At 40.2% G+C, this 24265-nt stretch overlaps 3 protein-coding genes across 3 annotated transcripts; 1 reads left to right on the forward strand and 2 right to left on the reverse strand.

Annotated features, from left to right (window-relative positions):
- Nucleotides 1–635: 635 nt before the first annotated feature.
- Nucleotides 636–3837, reverse strand: LOC128429919 (lysophosphatidic acid receptor 6). Its single transcript, XM_053415810.1, has 2 exons — nucleotides 3679–3837; nucleotides 636–2343 (listed from the first exon to the last, which is right to left on the reverse strand). Exon 2 carries the CDS (start codon nucleotides 2335–2337, stop codon nucleotides 1390–1392), a length of 948 nt encoding a protein of 315 aa, XP_053271785.1. The 5' UTR covers nucleotides 2338–2343; nucleotides 3679–3837; the 3' UTR covers nucleotides 636–1389.
- A 936-nt stretch (nucleotides 3838–4773) lies between these two features.
- Nucleotides 4774–9124, reverse strand: mblac1 (metallo-beta-lactamase domain containing 1). Its single transcript, XM_053415811.1, has 2 exons — nucleotides 8581–9124; nucleotides 4774–5441 (listed from the first exon to the last, which is right to left on the reverse strand). The coding sequence occupies exons 1-2, from the start codon at nucleotides 9094–9096 to the stop codon at nucleotides 5199–5201; spliced, it is 759 nt and encodes a 252-aa protein (XP_053271786.1). The 5' UTR covers nucleotides 9097–9124; the 3' UTR covers nucleotides 4774–5198.
- A 3910-nt stretch (nucleotides 9125–13034) lies between these two features.
- mpdu1b (mannose-P-dolichol utilization defect 1b) lies at nucleotides 13035–23798 on the forward strand. Its single transcript, XM_053415812.1, has 7 exons — nucleotides 13035–13205; nucleotides 18463–18528; nucleotides 18612–18744; nucleotides 18937–19022; nucleotides 21640–21758; nucleotides 22703–22813; nucleotides 23219–23798. The coding sequence occupies exons 1-7, from the start codon at nucleotides 13079–13081 to the stop codon at nucleotides 23351–23353; spliced, it is 777 nt and encodes a 258-aa protein (XP_053271787.1). The 5' UTR covers nucleotides 13035–13078; the 3' UTR covers nucleotides 23354–23798.
- Nucleotides 23799–24265: the final 467 nt, after the last annotated feature.

Below are 24265 nucleotides of genomic sequence, written 5' to 3' on the forward strand. Positions count from 1 at the left end.
GCATTCTTCCCTTTATGGCCACAATCCTGATGTATTTGGCCTTCTGATTGAAGTCAGAAACGGACAAACATTGATTGTGTAACAGTCTGGCAATTTAGGTTGTATTTGTCAGGCCAAATTCTGTAAGTGTTTTCAGTTTATCTGGTAGATCTCTGTTGTTTATGTTTGAGTTGTTTTCATGTTTGCACTCTCTGTTTATGTTTCCTGCTTTATTTTGTAGTCTCTGTTCCTTGAGTGTTGTTTCTGTCTTCACTTCCTGTCAGTGATTGTCTTCCCCAGTCTTCATGTGTTACACCTGTGTTTAATTGCCCCTGCCTTCCCTCTGTGTATATAAGCCTCTGTCCTTCCCTTTGTCCTTGTCGGATTGTTCTTGCTGCTCTTGTTCTGGTTCTTTGATGTTCCTGTCCTGCCCTTTCCTGATCTCCTGAGCCTCTTGTAAGCTTCCTTGTGTTTTTATCCTCTTTTTCTTTTCTTTCCAGTTTTTCCACTCCTTTTAGTATTTCGGTTTTGTCTAGTTAAGACTCTTTTTGTTAAATACCTCTGCTCCTGGGTCCATCTCCTTCCACAAATCCTGACAGATGCATTTAGTAACTGATCATGATTCATCATGAGATATACTATTAAGATACACAGTATTACATCTGTCTCATGACAACTCATGATTGACCTTTATTTTGACAGAGTGCAAGAGATATACCGTTTATACTCAGAAAGATATGTGAAGCACAGACAAGCACATAGTGAAAAATGTTCCCATGTTAGAGACGTACACCATCAAAGGCAGCTGAAAGTTATTTGGTTCTTTAATACCCTAGTTGCATAGATTACCAAGACTATTTCCTTAAACTTTGCAGTGCTAGCTTAGATACATTGTCCGTTTCTATTTGTGTTAATCTCAGTTCTGTTTTTCATTTCCACTTGAGATAAACAAAGATTTTCGATAAAAAAATACAGTGGTGCTTGGTTTATTCCATGGGAAAAAAAACTGATCAATGAAACAATTTGATCCTCCATTTATGTGGGATATTATAACATGAACTCAACATGACACATTCAGCCACATTGGTCTGTCTTCAGTCATCACAGTGACTTACACTGATTAAATAACACCTTAACCCCTCTATAACCCAGAGCCAAAAGCAGTATTCCTGTTAGGGATTGTGGCAGGCATTAACCAAATTCCAATTATGTCTAGTACAATAATATCATGCAATCATTCAGATATTTGATGAGGGTCACTGATAAGAATAAGGCATAACCCATACTAGAGTGCTGCTCGGGTATCCAAATAAGCTTCAAATCCTGTATCCTGAATTTGAAAACATCTTTTTTTTTAAACAACTTTGAGGATTTTTGGGTGATAATACTGATTGGTTTTGTAACAGTCCTTTAGCTATTTCTAGGACGCCTGCTCTTGCCGTTCGACTCCGAGCTTTGACTATTCATGGGGAACATCCTCCGAACAGTGCTTGTATCAACACTCCGCCTGAATGTATCTGTGGTGAAATAATATGCAATGGGATCTAGTACTGTATTAAGACAAGCCACCATCAGGCTGTAGCGGTATGCAGTCAGCACAGTGCATGAGTTTTTATATCTATCAAGAGACAGGAGAACCAGGGTGGCATGGTAAGGGAGGAAACTGATCAGGAAAATGAGGAGACTGGTAGCGATCATTCTGTAGATTTTTCTGCTGTCCACTAGCTTGGTCTGGGCCACAGTGCTTTTTTGGACAGAACGGACCAAACCCCAGGAACAGATCAGCATGATTACTAATGGGAAGCCAAACCCCATTAACAGCGTTGGTAAAACAACCTTAAGTTGTATGGCATAGATAGGCAGGTTATTAAAACAGTAGTGGGAATCCGTTCGAGGCCCGAAAAGGTAGATGGGCAGGCTGGCTCCGAAGGTGAGAATCCATATTCCGAGACAAACCACGGGCGCTTTCCGTCTCCCTTCCTGAACATGCGATGACATAGGAAAGCTGACCGCCATGCAACGGTCAAAGCAAATGGAAGTGAGGAGAAAGATGCTGCCATACATATTGGCCTTCAGGACCAACCCAAGGCCATCACACAACCACTGAGGAAGACCAGGAAAACCCAGATGATAGTAGATCCTCATTGGCAATGTGAGGACGAGCAGTGTGTCTGCTATGGCAAGGTTGGTCATGTAGACGATTGTGTGTGACCTGGATTTGGTGTTATGGAAAAAAAAAGCCAGTGCTGTGATATTAAAGATGAGGCCCACTGTGGAAATGAAGGAGTATATGCACACAGGCAAGATGCTGTATTGGCCTGAACTGTCATTGTGACATGCAATGGAGTTGTTGGACATAATGACCTGTGAAACAGAAGAGAGAGAGAGAGGAGTTAGAAAAAGCCATATACTCTTTGTATGCCATTTCTTTAATGCAGGTAACCTGATAAAAAGGTGAGTGACTCCGGTAGATGAGGAAGATTATGCCTGATAGTGAGCTTCTGTAGCTACCTTGTAGACAGGTAAAATGGATCCATTGCATCTCAGCTACAGGTGTTTTCAGCTGTTAGTGCTGGAGCTGCCGTGTGAGATGCTTCAGTTGATAAATTTATGTTTTAAAAATGTATTCTGAGGCTTCAAGTGCAGCACTCTCTCAGTAGGCCTACAATATGTCCAGCATGCATATAGCCCACAGACAGTACAAAACAGGTGGGTTTCATCAAGAAGGAAAAGGAAGTAGGTCTAAAGTGGTTGTGACACAACCCTTCCAGACAGCAACATGTCACGCTATTACTTTTCTTTACGTTTAGATAATCACAACCCAATGCAGGCACAGGCAAAGATCAGAGCGATATCTGCATATAAGTCTTAGGCCCTGCATTAAAGGAAACAACAGGTGCTACAAAAAGGATAAACGTGATGCTTACAGAGATGCTTATAGAGATGAACACTGAGTTAACCACAAACAAAAACTGCTCAGAGTTGGGTTGGGCTGCAGCGGACGTGCAATGGCAGGAAATCTTGGGTGGATCATAATCTCCTTACGTAGTCAAGTTACCACGAAAGTCCTCCTAAGGTCACACATTGTAGCGGTATTTGAGAGCTGTATAACATCTACATAAAATTTGTTTTGTTCATTAAATTTGAAGAGATTCATATAAACATTTATTAATTTAATGTATATGTTCAGTGTAGTCTAATATTCTATTTAAAACTACATTCACAGTTGTTAAAGAGGAACAAGGTCTCTTCTCTCAGAGTAAAGTGCTTTTCCTGCACAAAGCAGAACTTGTCTTGTTTGTGTTACTGATGCACTCAGCAACAAGCTGACAAAATTATCTTTAATATTTCTGCTTCAGAAAAATGTCCTTTCGTCAAAGAGTTTGTTTTAATGTATATAAAATATTTTATTTTTTTATAGGCAACTCATTTGATGGAGAAAAATGAAAAAACTCATCACTTTTGTTTGCATTTATTGGTAGCTAATAATCTGCTCTCTGAATATATATTTCTACCCATTTTGAGATATAATCACACTGTGCTAGTGCATATACTGTATACACACTGATGGTGTAATTTCTCATCAGTATGTATCTATTTCCTGTTTCACAGATTTGTACGTATCAAACTGAAATACAAAAGCAATGTATTAGTACATTTTAGAGGAATTGTAGAAATGAGGAGATAGGTTTACTGTACCTTTTGCTTGCTGAAATTAGGTGAAGATCCAGGGGAAAAAAGACTCTGTCACCTCAGCATATAGTCATCTCTTGCTGTGTGAAACTCAGCAGAGGAAGTTGAACACATCTCAACATCGCCTGTGACTTGTTGGTCCATACATGTCCGCCTTTTTTTGTGGACTTCCTGTAGACCAACTACGTTTGTGTTTCAATCAAAGGGAAATGTTAATTTCGCAAGAAAATTCAGTTTTAGACACAGGTTCAAGGTCAAATGTAATGATGCAATTTGTAAGTCAGCAGAAAAACATTAAATAAGTCAACATTAACGACAATTTTTTTAGTTATTATATTGTTAGGGAGCTCTTCCAGTGCTCCAAAAGAGAGAAGGTTTGATTCTTTTAAGTTATGTGAATAGAAACAATCCAGTCAGTCATCAGAAATAACTCAGATATAATTACTTTCTTATACAATATTAAAAGCCTTTGTGATTCACCGTATTCTTGTTTCTGAAAACTTCAGAAATTTATGTTTTAATGTAAATAGCTAACTTGTCTAACAAACTGCCTGATTTGATATGCAAGTTATATTTAGAAAGAGTCAGCCCTCTAGCAAGTAATAAATATGCATATTTACAGACCATAATAACAAAAAATGTAACCAGAAATGGTTGTATGGGACAGAGCACAAGTATATAAACATCGTTTAGTAAACAGTGAGTCATTTGTGTAATGGAAATGATTGACTCTCTGTAAAACTTACCCAGATAGAGTAGGCGCCAGTTTGTTTAATTTGTGTCTAGGCTGACTGACTCCAAATCAGAAGGTTTTAATTTAAAGTCAGTCAGGGTCATTCCTTTTTCATGGCTAATGTTGTGTCATTAATCCCTAAAGAGAGAGACTGCGTGAGGCTTACCAGAGCATTTTGATTTGATTCCTCCCCTGATGATCACGATGATCAATATTTGCTATTTATTATTCATATTTACTACATCTACTATTTGTACCCCAAGCTCCTCATCAGCCATGACCAGGTTGTCTTGACAGGTAGCCATGACGAAGTAGAATATCATGGACTGGTGATCCTTGACTTCTTTTTACTTTAAAATGCACACAACTTTACCATGACATAAGGTTTTATTCATTTGAAATAGTAACAAAAACTGGAAAAAAAAAAAATATATATATAATTCAGTGTCAATATTGTGTAGATGGCCACAAATAAAAAAATGTATGGGAAAAATGAGATGTAAAAGCTTTGGGCTCTTTATAAAACTGTAGAGGGTCAGGGTTTGCACAGATAAAAAAATGTGGCCACACGCAACCCAGACCACATCCAAATGTGGTCTGTGTGATTGGATCTCAAATGTGTCCTTAAAATATCTTTGGTGCATGCACACCTGTTGTTTACAGCTGTCAACATGTTTGTTCACACAGGTCTGAGTAACTATGTCTAGCAGATCCATTTCAGTTGTATAACTCCACCTAATGTTAATGATGTCACTTTCTTATATAATCCCGAACTGAGGTCATTAGGGTTGGTTCATTGGTTCCTGAGGACTCTGAATGGGGGTCCATGTCCCGGTATGATGACGTCAGCAGTGCGTAACGCCCTTTGGCGGCTGACCTCCTGTACTGCAGTGTTCAGACTGAGATCCCGCCAGCTGTCACCGTCTGAACAGCACTCAAATAAATCCCCTGCAACAAGCACAGTGCCTGCTGAGGTTCCCTTCACCTGAACACTGACATCTTGTCCTGTGTGGCCTGGACTTGGAACTACATTTATCTGTAGGAGAGAAAAGGAGAGAAGAGACACTGTCAGAGCCTGAGGGGAAACCAGCACAACAGCCTCTAAGCTCCATCACAGTCCGACTCTAGTTTTACCATGTCTTCTCTTTTCCTTTATGTAGTGTTAATCCTGTCAGCCGTAGTTGGAGTGAGTGTGTGCGCAGAGGCTTTGCCATGTTTGTTACTTTATGAACCTGGAAATCACCTCAATCCACTCACATAAACATGCTATCCATACGTTTATAGCTGTACAGTGCATATTACATCAAATCACAACACAAATACTTATCTTTTGAAAAGACAGAACTTATATCTACATCTAGATCTACACAGCTGAAGAACTCTGACCTGCTACAGCTTCATAGTTAACCACAAGTTACTAAAAGTCTTCTTAGTTCACATGCACATAGATTCACTCAGCCCCTCCTGACTCTGCTCTCTCTCACCCTTTCTATCTCTTCTGCCCACAGAGACACATAAACAGTTAACCACAGTCAGCATGTTGTCTCTATTTATTTGCATATAGAGCGGGATGTGAGATATGATTACGTGGTCACAAAATACATTCAGAACATATTGATGTGATTTTTTTTGATAATGCAGTTACTAAGAGCAGCCAATTTGTGATCTGTGTGCACAGTAGTAATGGTGTGACACCACAGTATTGGGGTCCTGCCAATACACACACTTGACCAATCACAAGTCAGTCAAGTCAGCTGTTAATTACAACAGTGTTAAATAAAACTTCTAAAACCAAATGTCCTGGGAAATGCACACTCTGAATAAATTTAAGTGGAAATAACAACCTAAAACAACAGAATGGTGTGTTTTTTTTAAGTTAAATTCTACTCAATTCTTCATCTATTAACATGGGGGAGGTGGGGTTTTTTACCTATATTGCAGCCAGCCACCAGGGGGCAAGAAAGATGCAACAGTTCCCACACAAAAGTTGGGCACTATAAAATGAACCTTTGTGCAATCTAGAAATTTGCAATGCAGACGGGAGGCTGTGAATTGATGCCAGATTATAGATCCACTTTATCATAAACACTAAACCCAGCATCGTTAGCATTATAGAGTTACAGAACCAAGCAATTTTTCGTTTTTAATATTGTCACTGTCAATGTATCACCAAGTTCAACTTTAGTTTTCATGTAATTTTTATATAAAAGCAATGCTGTAAACATAGCTGTACTGTCAGACAGACAGAGCCCACTGGAGACCATTTAACAAAGGGACTCCTTTGAGAAACTCACCTTTCAAGTGCGCATGCCATGCAGATATATTTGGGTATTTAGAGGGCCTGCCCAACCACAAAATGTGAAATAAGATGATCCAGTCATTTTGGAAATATATATCTTCAGTATGAGTGTGATAAGAATGCATGCTGCGTTTATGTGGGTGGGGATATTACCTGTGTTGACAACTGCATGGTTCTTGTGGATGAGCAACCTACATAAGGTCTAATCATGATTATTTATTTTTTAAAGAAATAATTATAATCCTAATATTATTAATAACAATGTTGAATGTACTGTTTTTTTTTTTTTTTTTTTATTATTACAGCACATCATAGGTTATAGGGCTGCTCGATTAATCGAAATTTAATCGTGATTACGATTATGGGGTCAAACGATCCCCATACTACTATAATCGAGTTGAAACGATTATTTGGCATTTTTTCGAAAGAGACGCGCATGCGCAATTCAGTCCTTCCAACAAAGCATTCAGCGGTCAGCTGACTGGCTCTCACTCTCAAACAGCTGTAAAGTGAAGGAGGCGAGTTGTGTGTGTGTGGTGATCGGCGGTGAAAAAAACAGCGCGAGTGGAAAAGCAGGGAGGGCAGCAGCAGACCATGTAGCGGCCGCGCTGCGCACCGCTATTCTCAAGCGCGCTCCCGCCTGGCTGTTCAGACCGGACTCGTTTTGGTTAATACTTCTCTAACGTGCTGCGCGTGTTGCAACGCAATTCACCGCCAGAACCCTAGGCGGAGTAACGTTTTTTTTTCAAAGACAAAACCCACAAAGAAGAGACGTCTTCTTCTTCGTCGACTGTTTATTTACATCGCCACTCCGGCTCCTCATAGCCTATTTCTGGCGGACAAATCGGCCAGTCAGTGACGGGTTATACAAGTGGTCATACTTTCGGATCTCTTCTGCCAAGTGCTCTTCTATTTGTTCCATATTCGTTCTTCTAAATCTTCCGTGATTTCCGCATATTGTGGGGCATGAAACCGGAAACTAGACTCCGGACGGGATATAGTAAGCAGACCAATCACAAGCCTTGAGGGCTGCGTGAGGCTCGCGTTGCTTTGTCGTGTAGTTAGAAAAATTGGCGGACGCACGCAAGCCCGCAGAGGGTACGAAAGGGGCGTGTTGCGTGTCTTGCGTGCATGCGTGCGTCCGTGCAACACGAGTATAATTCGGCCTTAAGGGTTTGAATAACCGGGCACCGATATCCTTGTTTCACGGAGGGATAAGACACGCAGCCGTCATCGGTGTTTACCGGAACCGGAAGTGATTAAAACAAATAAAGCATAGACTTCAGAATAAGGGCACATATTACTAATCGTTTAAATAATCGTGATTTTGATATTGTCCAAAATAATCGTGGTTATTTTTTCCATAATCGAGCAGCCCTAATATGTTATCATTATTGTGATACTGTCTGCTACGATGCACTGCCTGTGGTCACCGTTTTATCTTTAGAACGTAAACAAAATAGTGCTGTAAAAACATCACCCTGTTTCTCAGTGGTCTTTAACTGATTCACAACCTGAGAGTGTCAAACACAGAACATTCTTTGATCAGCCTCAAACAAACAGTAACATTGGGAACTGTCTGGTCTTAAAGCTGTTATTTCTTCACTGCCGCAGTTTGACCTGAACACCAGGTTTAGTCTCGGATCTGACAGCTAGTCCTGCTCTCTAAGCGAAAATACAGGTTCACTTCTTGGGATAATGAACATTATCCACCCATTCTTTTTTAGGCAGCCTGCAAAAAAAGTTTTTTCAGGTTGAAATCCCATAGCTCTCAGTCGTTTTGGGGCACTTTAAGAATTACCAATCGCTGACTACTTGGATTTTTCAGATACGTTTACCTTCAGAGCAAAGTTTTGTGTGAGGACGTGACACTCACATGTTCATCAACAGTGTAAGCATGTCCCTGTGCCAGCCTGTTGGGACGGTACGTGTCCCCGTCGCTGATGTCATACCCTACAATCATGAGAGCTGTTGGGAAAAGTCCCAGATTTCCAATGTGGTCTGAATGTCCGTGAGTCCCTACAACCAAGTTAATGTCTCCCGGTTCCAGACCCCTCTCTTTCAGCGACATGAGGAGAAAGTCCCGGTCCCATGGTCCTCCCGTGTCCACCAGAATTGTCTTGGGTCCCGTTATGAGGGTGATAGTCCCGTCGGCTCTGAATGTCCCGTCCGGCTGAGGAAGACAGTATCCCACTTTCAGCACGGACACGGAGTATGGCTGTCCAGGAAAGTGTGCGTGAGACTCCGGCAGCGGGATGGTTTGATACTGCTCAGAGACAGAGACCAGGACGCTGCCTGTCCCCGACATGTCCGATGAGTCCTCAAGAGGAGCTGAGCCGGACGAGCACATGACAGCAAGGTCCATGACTTCATCCAAACCATCACGTTGCATGTTGATACCTTCTTCTTCAGGTGTTTTTTTGCGGTTGGCAAACAAGCGTATAGGTGCATTATCGCCACCCTTTGGACGAGTGTGGAACAGTAGATTGGCAGCTGACTCAACTAAACTAAAATTAAATTATTTTCTTCTTATGTCCTGTTTCTCTTAAGTAGTTAATTAAAAGATTATGTGTATTCTTTGATGGCTGTCCTAATAAGTATTTGAATGTGATAATTAGCTTTTCGTCTTTTAATCCCGATATTAATTCCCTTCTTAGGTCATTATATTTGTTACATTCTATCAATACATGAGTGTTGCAGTGGTCGCAGAGGCCAGTTGGGTGCTTGCCTATTTTATGAAGTGTATCATTTATCCTGTTATACCGATTCTCAGATTAACTGCCACCTACAGTATCTGACTCTGTATGATGACCTGCTGCTCTCGGGCTTCTTCTGTTTTTGTTTAATGCGGTTGGTAATCCGCTTGAACACGCATTACCACTACCTTCTGGATGGGAGTGTGACTCAATATAGTATTAAATCATTCAATTCTCCTTAAAACGCTGGTGTCTGCTAGAAATCTGAAAATATCCCTGTAACCTACATCCCTGCAACTATACATTATCTCCCTAATATTCAGAGCAATCTGATTCCTCTTTAGTGCATATTTAACTACCTGTCTCGCTTGTTGATATTCTCTCCTTTCTTTGAATAGCTCGGCCATAGTTCCTCTATTCCAATGCCATAACTTTTTCTGTTTTGATTTTACTTTTGGTTTCTGCATTGCTATTTTTTCAATTATCTTTATCATTATATTTTTATATCGACAACAACCACATAGTAGCCTCATTAGGTTGAGATCAAACAACAACTGTTTGTGTCCTGAACCTTGATACCTTTAGCCTGGCTGTTCCATGTGCTTCCTCTCAGCTGCAATAAATACTTTCTGATTCTGAATATGTTATGGAACTTTTTTTCTGTTCCTGCTATTAATACTTAATAAGAAGAAACTTAAAATCAACATTTTCCAATCTTAAACAGATGGTGTTTAAGTTCAAGTAGAAGATATTATACACTTGGTGTAATAGCCTTTTCTTGTAATGACTGGATCAAGACTGTGACCCACTGACATCACCAAACTGTTGATAACTCAGGGTTGATAAAACTAAGTCCAAACAAAGGATCATAACTTAAATGAAAAGTCCAAAAAGTGACTGCTATATAGAGCTCATCGGAAAAGAACATAAAAGCCTTCAGACATATTCAGTGCATTTTGTCTGCATCGAAAAATGACATGTCACAGGAATACAATTTACAACAACAGCAACGTGGAAATCCCAAAGTAAATTTTAAATGTTTATTTTGCAGCTTTAATGTAAAAAAACATGTTGGATGATCATCTTTACATGTGGGAATAAACTGGTTTCCCACACTTTGTGCTGTGATGCACCGCTCTGCTTCTATTTACATTAGAACGACAGGTCGGGCTGTTCCTGCTGCCCTCGCTCCTCCCGTCTCTCCACCACGAGTGCAATGCATGATGGTATATATTGTTTGGTTAGTGACCATTGGTTGTACACTACTTCTAATGATGCAGTGTGGGAAACAATGAGTCCAACATATAGGGTATAAAAAAAATCTCAATCATCAAAACATTTGGACACCACAAAAAAAAGACGAACTCAGTATATAGTGCACTAGTGATTAGTGAGGGATTTGGAACACAGCCATAGACCCACAGATTAACTGATTAGATTTCAGTTGGTAGTGGTTAACTTATAAAACCTGATTTGGTCTCTTGAACATGATATTTCAAGTCTGTGGTTCGATAATTTCCTCACATTTTGAGCAGATGTTGAAGATGAACAGATTAGATTTCAGTGTTCAGGGTGACCTCATATGAGTCCAGAAAAAAAAATGTATGCAGAAATAAACTGCACAGGTTGAAGTTCGCAAATAACCAGGGTGAGAGTTTATATCTGTGCTGCTTGTTTTTGTGAATTGTATGACAGGCCTGAACAAACTGTCTTGTGGGCAACACTTCCTCACTGTGTTGTGAATAAAAGGTCCAAGTGCTTCTTCACAAAGCTAGTACCACTGTAAATATGTGTTTTCTCTCTCTCCTCGTTCCTGAAGTGAAGCTGCAGGACTCCTCTGGACCTGAAGGACCCTGCTGTGAAAGCAGACATTCTGAAATCATCAAGTTTCCAAAATCCACCCTGAAACACATTCATAGACCCAAGAAAAATATAATACAGAGTTTGATCACATCAAACAACCCTGATGGAGATGAGTGAATACAAAGAACACCTACCAGAAAGGATTCACAATGCAGTTTTCGAGGCTGTCGCTTCGCAACTCGAAGCTTCAGCTCCCTCCACAGATTTTCGATGGGATTAAGGTCCGGAGACTGACTTGGCCACTCCATGACCTTAATGTGTTTCCTTTTGAACCACTCCTTTGTTGCCTTGGCCGTATGTTTTGGGTCATTGTCCTGCTGGAAGACCCATCCACGACCCATTTTCAGTGCTCTGGCGGAGGGAAGAAGGTTGTCACTCAGGATTTTACGGTACATGGCCCCGTCCATCTTTCCATCAATGCGGTGAAGTCGTCCTGTCCCCTTAGCAGAGAAACACCCCCAAAGCATAATGCTTCCACCTCCATACTTGACGGTGGGGATGGTGTTCTTGGGGTCATAGTCAGTATTTTTCCTCCTCCAAACACGGCGAGTAGAGTTGATGCCAAAGAGCTCAATTTTGGTTTCATCTGACCACAGCACTTGCTCCCAAGACTTCTCTGAATCATTCAGGTGATCATTGACGAACTTCAGACGGGCCTGTACATGTGCATTCTTGAGCAGGGGGACCTTGCGGGCACTGCAGGATCTTAATCCATTGCGGCGTAGTGTGTTCCCAATGGTTTTCTTGGTGACTGTGGTCCCAGCTGCCTTGAGATCATTAGCAAGCTCCTCGCGTGTAGTTCTTGGATCATTTCTCACCTTCCTCATCATCAGTGATACCCCACGAGGTGAGATTTTGCAAGGAGCCCCAGAACGAGGACGATTGATGGTTGTTTTGTGCGTCTTCCATTTTCGAACGATCGCACCAACAGGTGTCTCCTTCTCACCCAGCTTCTTGCCTATAGTCTTGTAGCCCAATCCAGCCTTGTGCAGGTCTACAATCTTGTCCCTGATGTCCTTAGACAACTCTTTGGTCTTGCCCATGGTGGAGAGTTTGGAGTCTGACTGATGAATGCATGTACAGGTGTCTTTTATACAGGTGATTGGTGACTGATTGACACACAGGTGTCTTTGCTGCAGGTAACATGTTTTTTTCAGTGTATCTAAGGAGTAGGAGTATTTAACCAGTCTGTGGGAGCCAGAATTGTTGATGGTTGGCAGGGGATCAAATACTTATTTCACTCGATAAAATGCAAGTCTGTTTATATATTTTATTTAAAGTGATTTCCTGGATTTTCCTTTTGATATTCCATCTCTCACTATTGTAATAAACCTACCATTAAAATTATAGACTGTTTGTGTCTTTGTGAATGGGCAAACTTACAAAATCAGCGAGGGATCAAATAATTATTTCCTCCACTGTATATACATGCATTTGTTTGCTAGAGAATAAAAATGTGACTAAAATTCAAAGAGGAAGTGTTTAAAAAACAAAGCCTATTAATCTGTTGAACAAAGTTCTGACAGTGTAATCCCACTCACTGAAAATAAACAGCTGAATGGTGGAGATTCCTCATGAGAATCAGCTTCCTCAATCAGAGGAGCTGCTATTCACCAAAAAAATCACCAAAATGTGTAGAATTCCGTATTATAATATATTAAAAGATTCCTCACCGAAAATCAGAGATAATGCTGGTTTTGACATCTATGTCCTCCACTCCACCACGATAGGGGGCGGTAACGCAGTTTAAACTCCCAGTTGCCACCGGGATAAAACATGAAAAAGTAGGAATACAACGTCACTATATTGTTGACAATGGCGAGTGAAGCAGTGTTGGACCGAGGGACATCGTTTATGGATCCCCTGAAGGGGCTTCTGTTGACATATTTTATGCCAGAGTCATGCTATGACGAGTTTTTCCTCAGTTTCAACTTTTTGGACGGTAAGATGAACACTGATGAATCCTCAGGAAGCTCAAGCTAATGCTAAGCCAGACGATTTACAGTATGTAGGTGACCGGCTTGTTCTTCCGGGTTGGTCTGATATGTATGGCGTAGTCATTTTTCCCAGTCGTTCTTCTGAGTTTAATGTTGGGCTCAAATGTGAGTTTAATAGCTGATAAACCATTCCTCATTAGTGTATTGGTATTGGTGGTTTCATTAAATACAACTTTAAAAAGATGCATCGAAATATTTTGGTATAAATTCACAATATACCAGATAATATGAATATTATAAGATATGCAGGTGTTTATAAGTTAAACAAGTAATGTGCAGGACGATATCAATGTGCGGAATTCAATTTAATTAAATATATAAAATATAAGTCATGATAAGTAGGCGATCCTACTGTGGGTGCAGCAGTCTGCTGCTGAAAGAGCTGATCAGAGCCCTCACAGTGTCACATAGCGAATCAGAGGTATTTCCCATGATGGATTTAAGCTTCGCTACCATCCTCCTCTCCCCCACTTTCTCAGTAAAGTACACAGAGCAGTCCGAGACTGAGATTGCCCTCTTAACCAGTTTATTTAGTCTTATCCTGTCCATCTCAGTGCCCCCCCACCCCCAGGAGACAGTAGTGTAGGACACTTCAGAAGCCACCACACTGTCCTGAAAAGTCCTTAATATTGTCCTGCACAATCCGAAGGACCTCAGTCTCTTCCTACATTTTCCATCGAGCCTGACACATACCTGACAGAAATGCTGTGTTTTTCAGTCCATGACCGACCCGAGTCCAATGCAGTTATTGTAAACTGCACAGAGTTTATGTTACTATGTCCCTTTTGACTTTAGATTTGGGATCCAACAATTATTTTTCTCCATCAACTGTGCAACCTTCTCCCAGTACAGCGTGTACTGAACCGGTAACTGCATCCCAATCAACAATTATTAATTTGTGTATTTTATATCCACTGCTGATACTACAAAATATTTTTGGGGGTTTTGAGTCCAGTGCTCGACTGTCATTAGATTTTCGTTTCGGCCTTCTTGACTTCTTGCATATTCTTTTAAATTTCTGTGCGTACACACCACACTGCGGTCTCATGCCATGTTATGGGCATGGGTGGCGCGTTGACCTATGCAAATTAGGTATAAATGGCAGGTGTTTTCAACTAATGAAGACAACATCAAACCAATAAATCAAACAATTCTGCAGTTTAAGAACACATCATGAATCTGATGTCTATTTTCTCAGGAACTTTCTTGAAAACACATTAAAGAGAAAACGTATTTGAAAGATATTGTTGAGAGAGGCCGATTCTCCTTGGTGGAGGGAATTATATTAAGGCCATGGTAGATTTCCCTACACATTTGGAAATGGATGGGAAAGAAGAGGGATATGCAGTTGTTTGCAGTATGCAACTTTACCACTAGATGTCACTAAGTTCTGCAGACTGCACTTTTACAGTTTTTCTGATCGCTTAAGCACGATTTTCAAAACAGGGCCCGTGTTTTCAAAACACTACACACAATTAGCACAACCACACACCCAATTAGCCAAACACTACAGATCATTTGCAAAATTAAACACTCTTTTAAAAACTATACACTTCTTTTTAAAAACCACACTTTGTTACCATATGAAACACACACGTTTCACATTACTATACTCTGTTTGCACGAGTTACACTCTGCTGTGATAAACCTAAAACACTTTTAGCACTTCTACTTCCCTATGATTAGAGTAGGCTACTATCAACAAAGTATAAATGTAATGTAAATTCACCAAACACTACACAAGACCAATGTTACAGACTGAAGATACTCTTTTATTTCTCAACACGCCCAAAATGTTGACATAGAGATTCATAATACTGTAACCAAACGTCACTTTACGTATTGTAAGTTCAAAAAATAAAAACTAGACATTGTCTCTTCGCCTAGCTGGATCTGGCCAGAGAATTTCATCAACATCGCAGGCAATGTTGTCATTAGCAAGACACCTTGGAATGAAACTTCTTGAATGACGAATCCATCCTTGCTTTGCTGCTACCTCAATCTGGTCACAGGCCTCCTCCATGGCTTGGATGAGGGGTACCTCAGCCTGGAGACGGAGATCATATACCCTCCACCGCCATGCCGAGAAAAACTCTTCTATAGGGTTGAGGAATGGAGAGTATGGTGGAAGATATAGGACGGTGAAATGTGGATGTTGCTGAAACCAGTTCTGAACCAGAGCAGAGCGGTGGAAAGACACATTGTCCCAGACAACAATGTATTGCATATGATCGATTTGATTTGCTGCTGTTATGTTGTGCAATTGGTCCAAGAATGTAAGTATGAGTGCTGTGTTGTAAGGGCCCATATGGGCATGGCGGTGGAGGACCCCATTCTGTGTAATGGCTGCACAGAGTGTTATATTACCCCCACGTTGCCCTGGGACATTGACTATAGCCCTGTGGCCAATGATGTTTCTTCCCCTCCTTCGTGCTCTCGTCAGGTTGAACCCAGCCTCATCTACATACAGTGCCTTGCATAAGTATTCACCCCCCTTGGACTTTTTCCCATTATGTACTGTTACTAACTGGAATTCAAATAGACTTAAATAAACTTTTTCCCGTTTGATCAACAAAACATGCATAGTACTTTGGAGGTGCAAAATAAATTTTATTGTGACACAAACAATAATGAGAACAAAAAAGTTGACATCTGTTGGGTGCATAAGTATTCACCCCCCTGTGTCAATACTTGGTAGAACCCCCTTTCGCTGCAATTACAGCTGCAAGTCTTTTGGGGTATGTCTCTACCAGCTTTGCACATCTAGAGATGGAAAGGTTTGTCCATTCTTCTTGGCAAAAAAGATGAAGCTCAGTCAGATTGGATGGAGACCGTCTGTGAACCGCAATCTTCAAGTCTTGCCATATATTCTCTATTGGATTGAGGTCTGGGCTTTGACTGGGCCATTTTAAGACATTAACATTCTTTAATCCAAACCATTCCTTTGTAGCTCTGGCTGTATGTTTAGGGTCATTGTCCTGCTGGAAGATGAACCTCCGCCCCAGTCTCAAGTCTTTTGCAGACTGCATCAGATCTTCTTCAAGGATTTCCCTGTATTTGGCTCCATCCATCTTTCCCTCTATTCTGACCAGTTTCCCTGTACCTGCTGAAGAGAAGCATCCCCACAGCATGATGCTACTACCACCATGTTTCACTGTTGGGATGGTGTGCTCAGGGTGATGGGCAGTGTTGTGTTTTCGCCACACATAGCGTTTTGCATTGAGGCCAAAAAGTTCAATTTTGGTCTCATCTGACCAGAGCACCTTCTTCCACATGTTTGCTGTGTCTCCCACATGGCTTCTGGCAAACTCCAAACGGGATTTTTTATGGATCCCTTTCAACAATGGCTTTCTTCTTGCCACTCTTCCATAAAGGCCAGATTTGTGGAGTAGACGACTAATAGTTGTCCTGTGGACAGATTCTCCCACCTCAGCTGTGGATCTCTGCAACTTCTCCAGAGTAACCATGGGCCTCCTGGTTGCTTCTCTGATTAATTTTCTCTTTGTCCGACTCTTCAGTTTGGGTGGACGGCCTCGTCTTGGTAGGTTTGCGGTTGTGCCATATTCTTTCCATTTTCTTATGATGGATTTTATGGTGCTCAGAGAGATGTTCAAAGCTCTGGATATTTTTTTATAACCTAACCCTGCTTCATATTTCTCCACAACTTTATCCCTGACCTGTTTGGTGAGCTCCTTGGTCTTCATGATGCTGTTTGTTCAGTAATGATCTCCAACAAACTCTGAGTCCGTCACAGAACAGGTGTATTTATACTGAGATTAAATTGCAGACAGGTTACCTGCTGCTTTTTATAGTGCTTACACACCTGATTGGTGTGTCTACAATTAAGCAAACGAGTGTTTGCACACCTGATGACTGTGTTGAGTGCTTTGGTATTGCAAGGATGTGACTTCATTATCGATTTTTGTGTGTAATATATGTTAAGTGTGTTTAGTGTTTTGCAAATCACTGTGTGTAGAGTTTTGCAACAAGTGTGAGGTTGACAATGTGCTTATAGTTGTGCAAATATGGGCTTATGTTTTGCTTCTTGAGTGTAAGGTTTTGCTAATAGTGTACTACTTTTAATTTGAGTGTGTAAGCAATCCAAAAGAACTGTAACAAGATCACTGCAGCAAACAAGTCCTCAGAGAGCTCATACTCAGTCAAAGTGATGTTATCAATTCGTTGCGTCTCTTTACTTTTGATTTTTGACAACATGCATTAGATAGATACAGAGATGAACATACAATTTGAAAAAAGTTTGACAAACCAAATAAGAAAACAATATTTGTATCATAATAACTACTATAAGACAATAACTTTATTTGAATTATTTGAAATCCTTGTATTTAAAAGCACATATGATAGGGCTGAGGGTGTAGGGTGGTAACCAGAGGGTCAGCAGTTCAATTATAGTCTTATTCCTTATTCTGCATTCTGAAGTGTCCTTGGGCAAGATACTGAAGCCCAAAATTGTATGGAATTGGTCAGTGGCAAAAACTGCACTGTAAAGCACTGGAGGTTTTTTTGTACCATGTAATGGCTGGAATACTGTTTGGATACATTTGAATGAGAAGATGTGACATTTAAATCACACAATTTCAATCACTGCAATTTAAATATGAAGCAAGTTAAGCATTAAAACTAGTCTGATGGTGTCTACAATAACCCTGCTCAGACTTAATCCTACTTTATGACATAAACATACTTTACAACTAGCTCTACATATTGAAATAAGCCTCGTTTAATTGGTAAGCCTGCTTAGTCAGACACTCTATGGGTCTCACAAAGGTCCAGATGTTCTGGTGTGGGCTAGAGGCCACTCGGTTGGACAGGTTAGTCATCAAGTATAGTGGTTCGATCCCCAGCTCCACCTGTCAACATGCTTCAGCAAGATAAGCATGGCAAGACAAAACATTTCTTGCTAGTGCACTTGGATTAGCAGTGTAATCATCCCAGCTATATTGGAAAAGGCCATCCAGGATTAATCAGCAAAATAAAAGTCCATAAACAAATTCCCTACAAAGAACCAAACCAACAATGAACTAATCACACAAGCCAGTAATGCGTGTTAAATAACATCTGATTCATTTTATTCCTCCGTGCCATGTTGTTGTCTTAATCACACACATGCACTCTGTGTGCAAAGTCTGACGTGATGTATGACAATGTGGCTAATCTGCCTCTTTGTATGTTTTGTGCCAGTACCATGTCTGAAGATTGTTTTGAGCAAAGGCCTGGGGATCGGGATCATCCTGGGATCAGTGCTGGGTAAAACACCTCAACTCTGCCTCTCTTTCACCTGATTTCGTGAATTTGATTCCAATTTAGTCAACATTAACATTCGTCCACAGTGAAACTGCCACAGATCTTAAAGTTGATAGGAGCAAAGAGTGCTGAGGGGCTGAGCTTCCAGTCTGTGCTGTTAGAGTTGCTGGCCATCACAGGAACAATGGCCTACAGTATCGCCAACAAGTTCCCTTTCAGGTGGGGATATTTTCAAATAAACTATAAATGATTTAATATTTTATGTACATGGAGCACTATGCAGTCTGCAATTCTGCTGTTGTATTGCCATCACTTAATATTTGCACTGTATGTTGATTCAGACAAGTTTTTCCTCTTTTCTTTATTATTGTGAGTAACCAACTAATCAACATTTGCTCAATGTTACCTCAGCGCCTGGGGTGAGGCTCTGTTCCTCACGCTGCAGACTGTCACTATTGGCTTCCTCATTCTGCACTACGGAGGAAGAACCAGTAAAGGTAACACTAACTGCACACTCCAACAACAACACCGATGCTCATATGACTATTTAATCACTGAGGAGCTGTGGGGTTAGTATTTCAACAATGACCCATATTATCAAATACAATTACAATACCAATTTACAGTTTCACAGTTCAAGATGACAACATATTTCAAAAAGTGAAGAGGAAATTGGATTTACATTTAATTTAATCCTTAAGATAAAATATATATACACAGTATAAAAACAATATATTCAGTGTGAGCAGAATATATAGAGTATTACAGGATTAAATTATAACTTTGGGGAATGGGTGGGTCAGAGGGTTAGCCCTGTGAATAGGGCCATGTTTTCAAACTGATAGCACAATATAATATTTTCAAATTGTATTCCTGAATCTGACTTTCGATGTCCTTGCCGCTGTACCCAGAGTTAATATTATTGTTAACCTTGGCTCTAGCTGTTATTAGCATAACCACCCTAGCCATTCTCGATATCGATAACAGATACCCAGAGCCAAGCAACTAAATCATACTCTTACCCATGGCCAGTGTTGCTCGGTTGATTCCCTGTAGAGCTCTCTGCAGTGCTATTTGCCATGTGTTTGTTCAGTCTCTCCCACTGGTCAGAGTCGATTAAGCTTTCACTGCCCACGCAGGCAGCCAGACATCATAGCTTTTGCTGCAGCTGTTGGCCTTCACAAGAAGCAGCTCTCTAACACTCTGTCACTCTCTAGTCTGTGTTCCTGTCTCGGCCTGTGTTGTACGTGAACGTGAACTGCGTGTCACGGTACCGCCATAATCTGAAACAATTCTGTGAGAAACCGCCACTAAAATCAAACTCTGAGTGAAAAAGATTTGTAGTCCGACCGACAAATCTTTCACACTCATCAAATCCTTCTCCACATAACCAAATCTGGACAAAATGATCACTGCGGAAACGTGTTCTTAATTCCACAGATGGACTGCAGTGTTTCACAGTTACTGTCCAGTGTTGCAGCACTTTATGTTTTTTTCAAAGGAAGAACATAAACATGGACAAGTCTACTGCTCTCCTTTGTTCTGTAGCACTCCTGACCACTAAAGGGCAATACAGAATGACCCTCATAATCTGTTACTGTGTCCTTTGCTTTATTCTCTATTCACTTAGATTTTTACCTACAACTCCTAGTGGTGAACAAGCCAACAACAACCGAGACAAAGTGGCGAACCATTCCGATGACATCACAAATATTATTGTGATTTCCAGCAATGCTAGTTGAATTGTAAATATAGTAAGGAAAAGAAAATATTTATGTTACATTTTCTTTTTATAATCCAATGAACAACACAATTTCATTTGTCAGTGGTTTATTTCTATTCTAAAGGACTCCTATCGGGATTCTGGCCCAATTAATTAGGAGACATAACTGATAAATAGAGTTCAGGACAGAAATAACTGAAAACCTAGCATATATTTTCTTTGAAATGATGAAGCTGATGGGGTTCCAAATAAAAGTACATCTCACAGATTTAAATATAGATATCTGTATTGCAGTATGGAAAAACTGCAATAATTCCACCAACTGCAATAATTCCACCAGACCAGCACCGTGACATATTTGCATATTGCACATAAATGCACTATTGTTGTTTTATTTTCTCTTCAGCTGTTTATATATTTATTTATATGTATATATACTTTATTTCTATTTTAAATTTTGATATTCTATTTTATACTATTTCTATTTTATTTTATAGATTGTAATTACTTGAGCATTGCTAGAAGAGAGCCTGTGACTCAAGCATTTCACTGCCAGCGACTGCTTAATGTTATTGTTGTGCATTTGATAATAAAAATCTTGAATCTTGAATCTTGAAAAAGATACACAATTCTCAACACACATATTTTTGCCAGAGTAATGGCTACTGTAACCCACATAAATGAAAACAGAGCAAACCACAACTCTTAACGCAGGGAGTGTTTGGGGACTGTTTTTTAAGGTATTAACCTTCTATGTAAAGTGCCTTGAGATAATGTATATTCTGATTTGGTGCTATACAAATAACATAGAATTTTAATATGACACACATCAGTGCATTAACCATTTTTGCCTCCAGGTAAACTGTGTTCAGTAAACATTTGCTTTATGTCTGTAATTTATCAAACTCCTAGGTTGCTATAGAAAATATCAAACTTAACATAACAAATGCATATCACCTGACTAAAATATAGTCTCGGCCAGTCTATAGGGGTAATAACCCACCTCATTGCATCTTGCATTTCACTTTTTACTTCACTTTTTTATATCTTTTATCTATTATATATATTTTATTTAGACATGTTTATGTCTAAATAAATGTTACTTGTATAAATATTAGAAAAAGGGAGTAAATAAGAAGTAAATAGTGAGTAAATATATATTGTTTCTTTTTATTGCTTTTCTTATTTGTGTTGTATTTATTGTGTTTTAATGTTTTTTATATTTCTATGTGCATTATATGCACCAATAACCAGAGAAAATTCCTTGTCGGTGTAAACCTACTTGGCAATAAATACTTTCTGATTCTGATTCTGATTCATTGGAATTTTTACACTCGTAACTCGTTCATTCCAAAGCTGAATTCAGTCTAAACGAGTTTCTTCTGTCCCAGGTCTCCTGTTTCTGGTGCTGTATTTTGCCCTGCTGCTCCCCCTGCTGTCTGGAGTCACCCCCATGTCAGTGGTGACCATCATGCAGGCCTTCAACATGCCCGCCATCATCATTGGCAGGGTAGGTACAGCACCCGTCTAATACATGTACAGCGTTTCACATTAATTAACCAGATTGTGGTGGCCTACCATATTGTAATTTGTCCTGCCACAAATTCACAGTACAACACAAACATTTCTACTTTTCATAATAACATAAGAGAACTCTAAGTTAGTGTTTTTCTCCATTGATTTCTTGAAGAGCTGTTTACCTCATGCTCTCTCTGTCGCTCCCTCTCGTGTGCTTGAACTCTCCTCCATAAAGTTGTTATCGTCCGCGCTGATGCCAAGACCTCACAGCTTTAGCTGCAACTGTTAAATTTTATGTCAAGAAACAGCCTGAATGGCAGAGTTGTTTTCTTTACGATTTCTTAAATCATTGTGTTGTTCACTGTTCAATTTGTCAATGCGTTTTTCTTGTGTTTATAACTATTGAGAATGAAATGAGGTTGTTTCTTTGTTTATTAGGTTCAGATTATAATGTAGGAACATGTCACATGATGTTTTAACCAACTGTGCCAATCTGATGGAGGTGCATAAACATGTACACCCTCTTCTTCTCAGTACATCAAAAACACTGTGCTGGAGTCTTTCCTGTGATAGTCCGACACTTTCATTAGTATTAACCCCTGATAGTTGTCTTATATACAAACGGCCACTACTAGAAGCTATTGCTGCATGGCTTCCATGATTCAGCAACCCATGAAGAAATGTGTTCAAGGTGACATCCAATGTCCTCCTGCTAGACCAGGATTAGGAAAACTTCCAAAAAACAGAGAAGCCTCAGGGAGAGTCAAAAGTGAGGGATCCTTCTCCCGAGACAGACAGATGTGTTATCGATATATCATGTGCAAACAGTCTGCATGCCGAAGTGTCATTGGGCAAGATGCCACTGGTGAATGTGATTTCTGATAGAAAAGGTCTGCATTTACTATGTGTTTGTATGTGTGTGTGTGTGTGTGTCAGCTGATCCAGGTAGCCACTAACTACAGTAATGGACACACTGGTCAGCTCTCTGCTGTCTCTGTCTTCCTGCTGTTTGCTGGATCCCTCGCCCGCATCTTCACCTCCTTACAGGTAAGAGGGTGTGCAGTGTAGGGTCACCACATACAATTCACACATAAATGGTCTCTTCCTGGTTAGGATACAACCCTAACTTTGGACCAAAAATACTGTCACATAGTTTTGAGTATTTTTCTTGGGGTATTTATATTAATAATACACCTAGGGGGCCAGGTGAAGATAGTACACAGAAAATCCGGAGGCTCTCACTCAGACATTTGCGTTCACACATACACAACCTCCGGAGAAAATGCTTAGTATATCTGGATTTCAGTGCATGTCTGAAAGCAGCTTATTTGAGCTACTTCCAGGTGCTACCTCATAGCTCAGTATCGGGAGGATCATCAGCATGTTAGAAAATCCATTCACTATGTTATCAGCTCATGTCAACGTGTTCTGATCCATATTGTCTTCTCACAGGAAACTGGAGACTCACTGATGGCCCTCACCTATGTTATATCCTCCACCTGTAACGGCATCATCACTCTGCAGGTCCTCTACTACTGGAACAGTTCCCCAGAACACAAGACAGAGACGAAAAAGAAGACGCAGTAGGCAAAGAACCAAGCTAAACTTTATTCTCGAGTTACTCTTCTTCCCAATCTTAAGATACAAAGAGACATCTTCAAAACTTGAAAGAACCACTTGAAAATGGAGCCCCGTTGCGTCTGGTGGACAAACTTTTGATCTTGATGCAAAGATGTAATTCTTGCCGAGCAGATGTTAGGTAGTGTTTTCTATTGTTTCTGTGTAGATCCACTGGCTTTATGATGACAGTGGACAGCTGGTGGTTGCAGGTTCTGTAGCTCTAAGCAGAGCTGCTGGGGTCAGACTCCCACTGTTATTACATTCCTCTTGATGCAGTTCAATATTTGGAAAGAGTCCGTGCACTTGCCTGTTCATTTTCTTTTTTGTGGAAATGGTTTGAAACTGACCATAGATGCATGTAATGGAGAATTTTGTGATTTGTCATTAAACATGAAAATATTTCCACACCTAATGATGTAACTTTGTGTGGTACTTGCTGTCACTAAAGCGGTTGCGATCGCAGGTCATCTACAGCAGAGGTCTTCAACAGGGGGTCCGCGACCCCTAGGGGGTCCGCGGAGGTACTGCAGGGGGGTCGCGAAATCTTTGGTTGATCAGACAATTTTTTTAATTTTTTCAATTTTTTTTTTTCTAATTTTCAAGACAATTTTTCCCCACCAATTTAAATTTCTTTAAATAAACATTTACATGCATCCAACATATTGTGAGGCTGAAATGACCCTCTGCCTGACAACCTCCATCTGTCCAAGATTAGATAAGTTGTGTGCTACCCATCAGGGTCCGACATCTCACTAATGTGGGCGTATGTGTGCCATCCACAGATGGCTTGAGGATTCACTGTCTCTTCTACATGCATGTTTAAAATAAAAACATGAATCTGTGAATTACTTTAATAGCTCAGTGTTGTATGCAAGATGT

The sequence above is a fragment of the Pleuronectes platessa genome, chromosome 23, assembly GCF_947347685.1.
Source record: "Pleuronectes platessa chromosome 23, fPlePla1.1, whole genome shotgun sequence".
NCBI lineage: Eukaryota > Metazoa > Chordata > Actinopteri > Pleuronectiformes > Pleuronectidae > Pleuronectes > Pleuronectes platessa.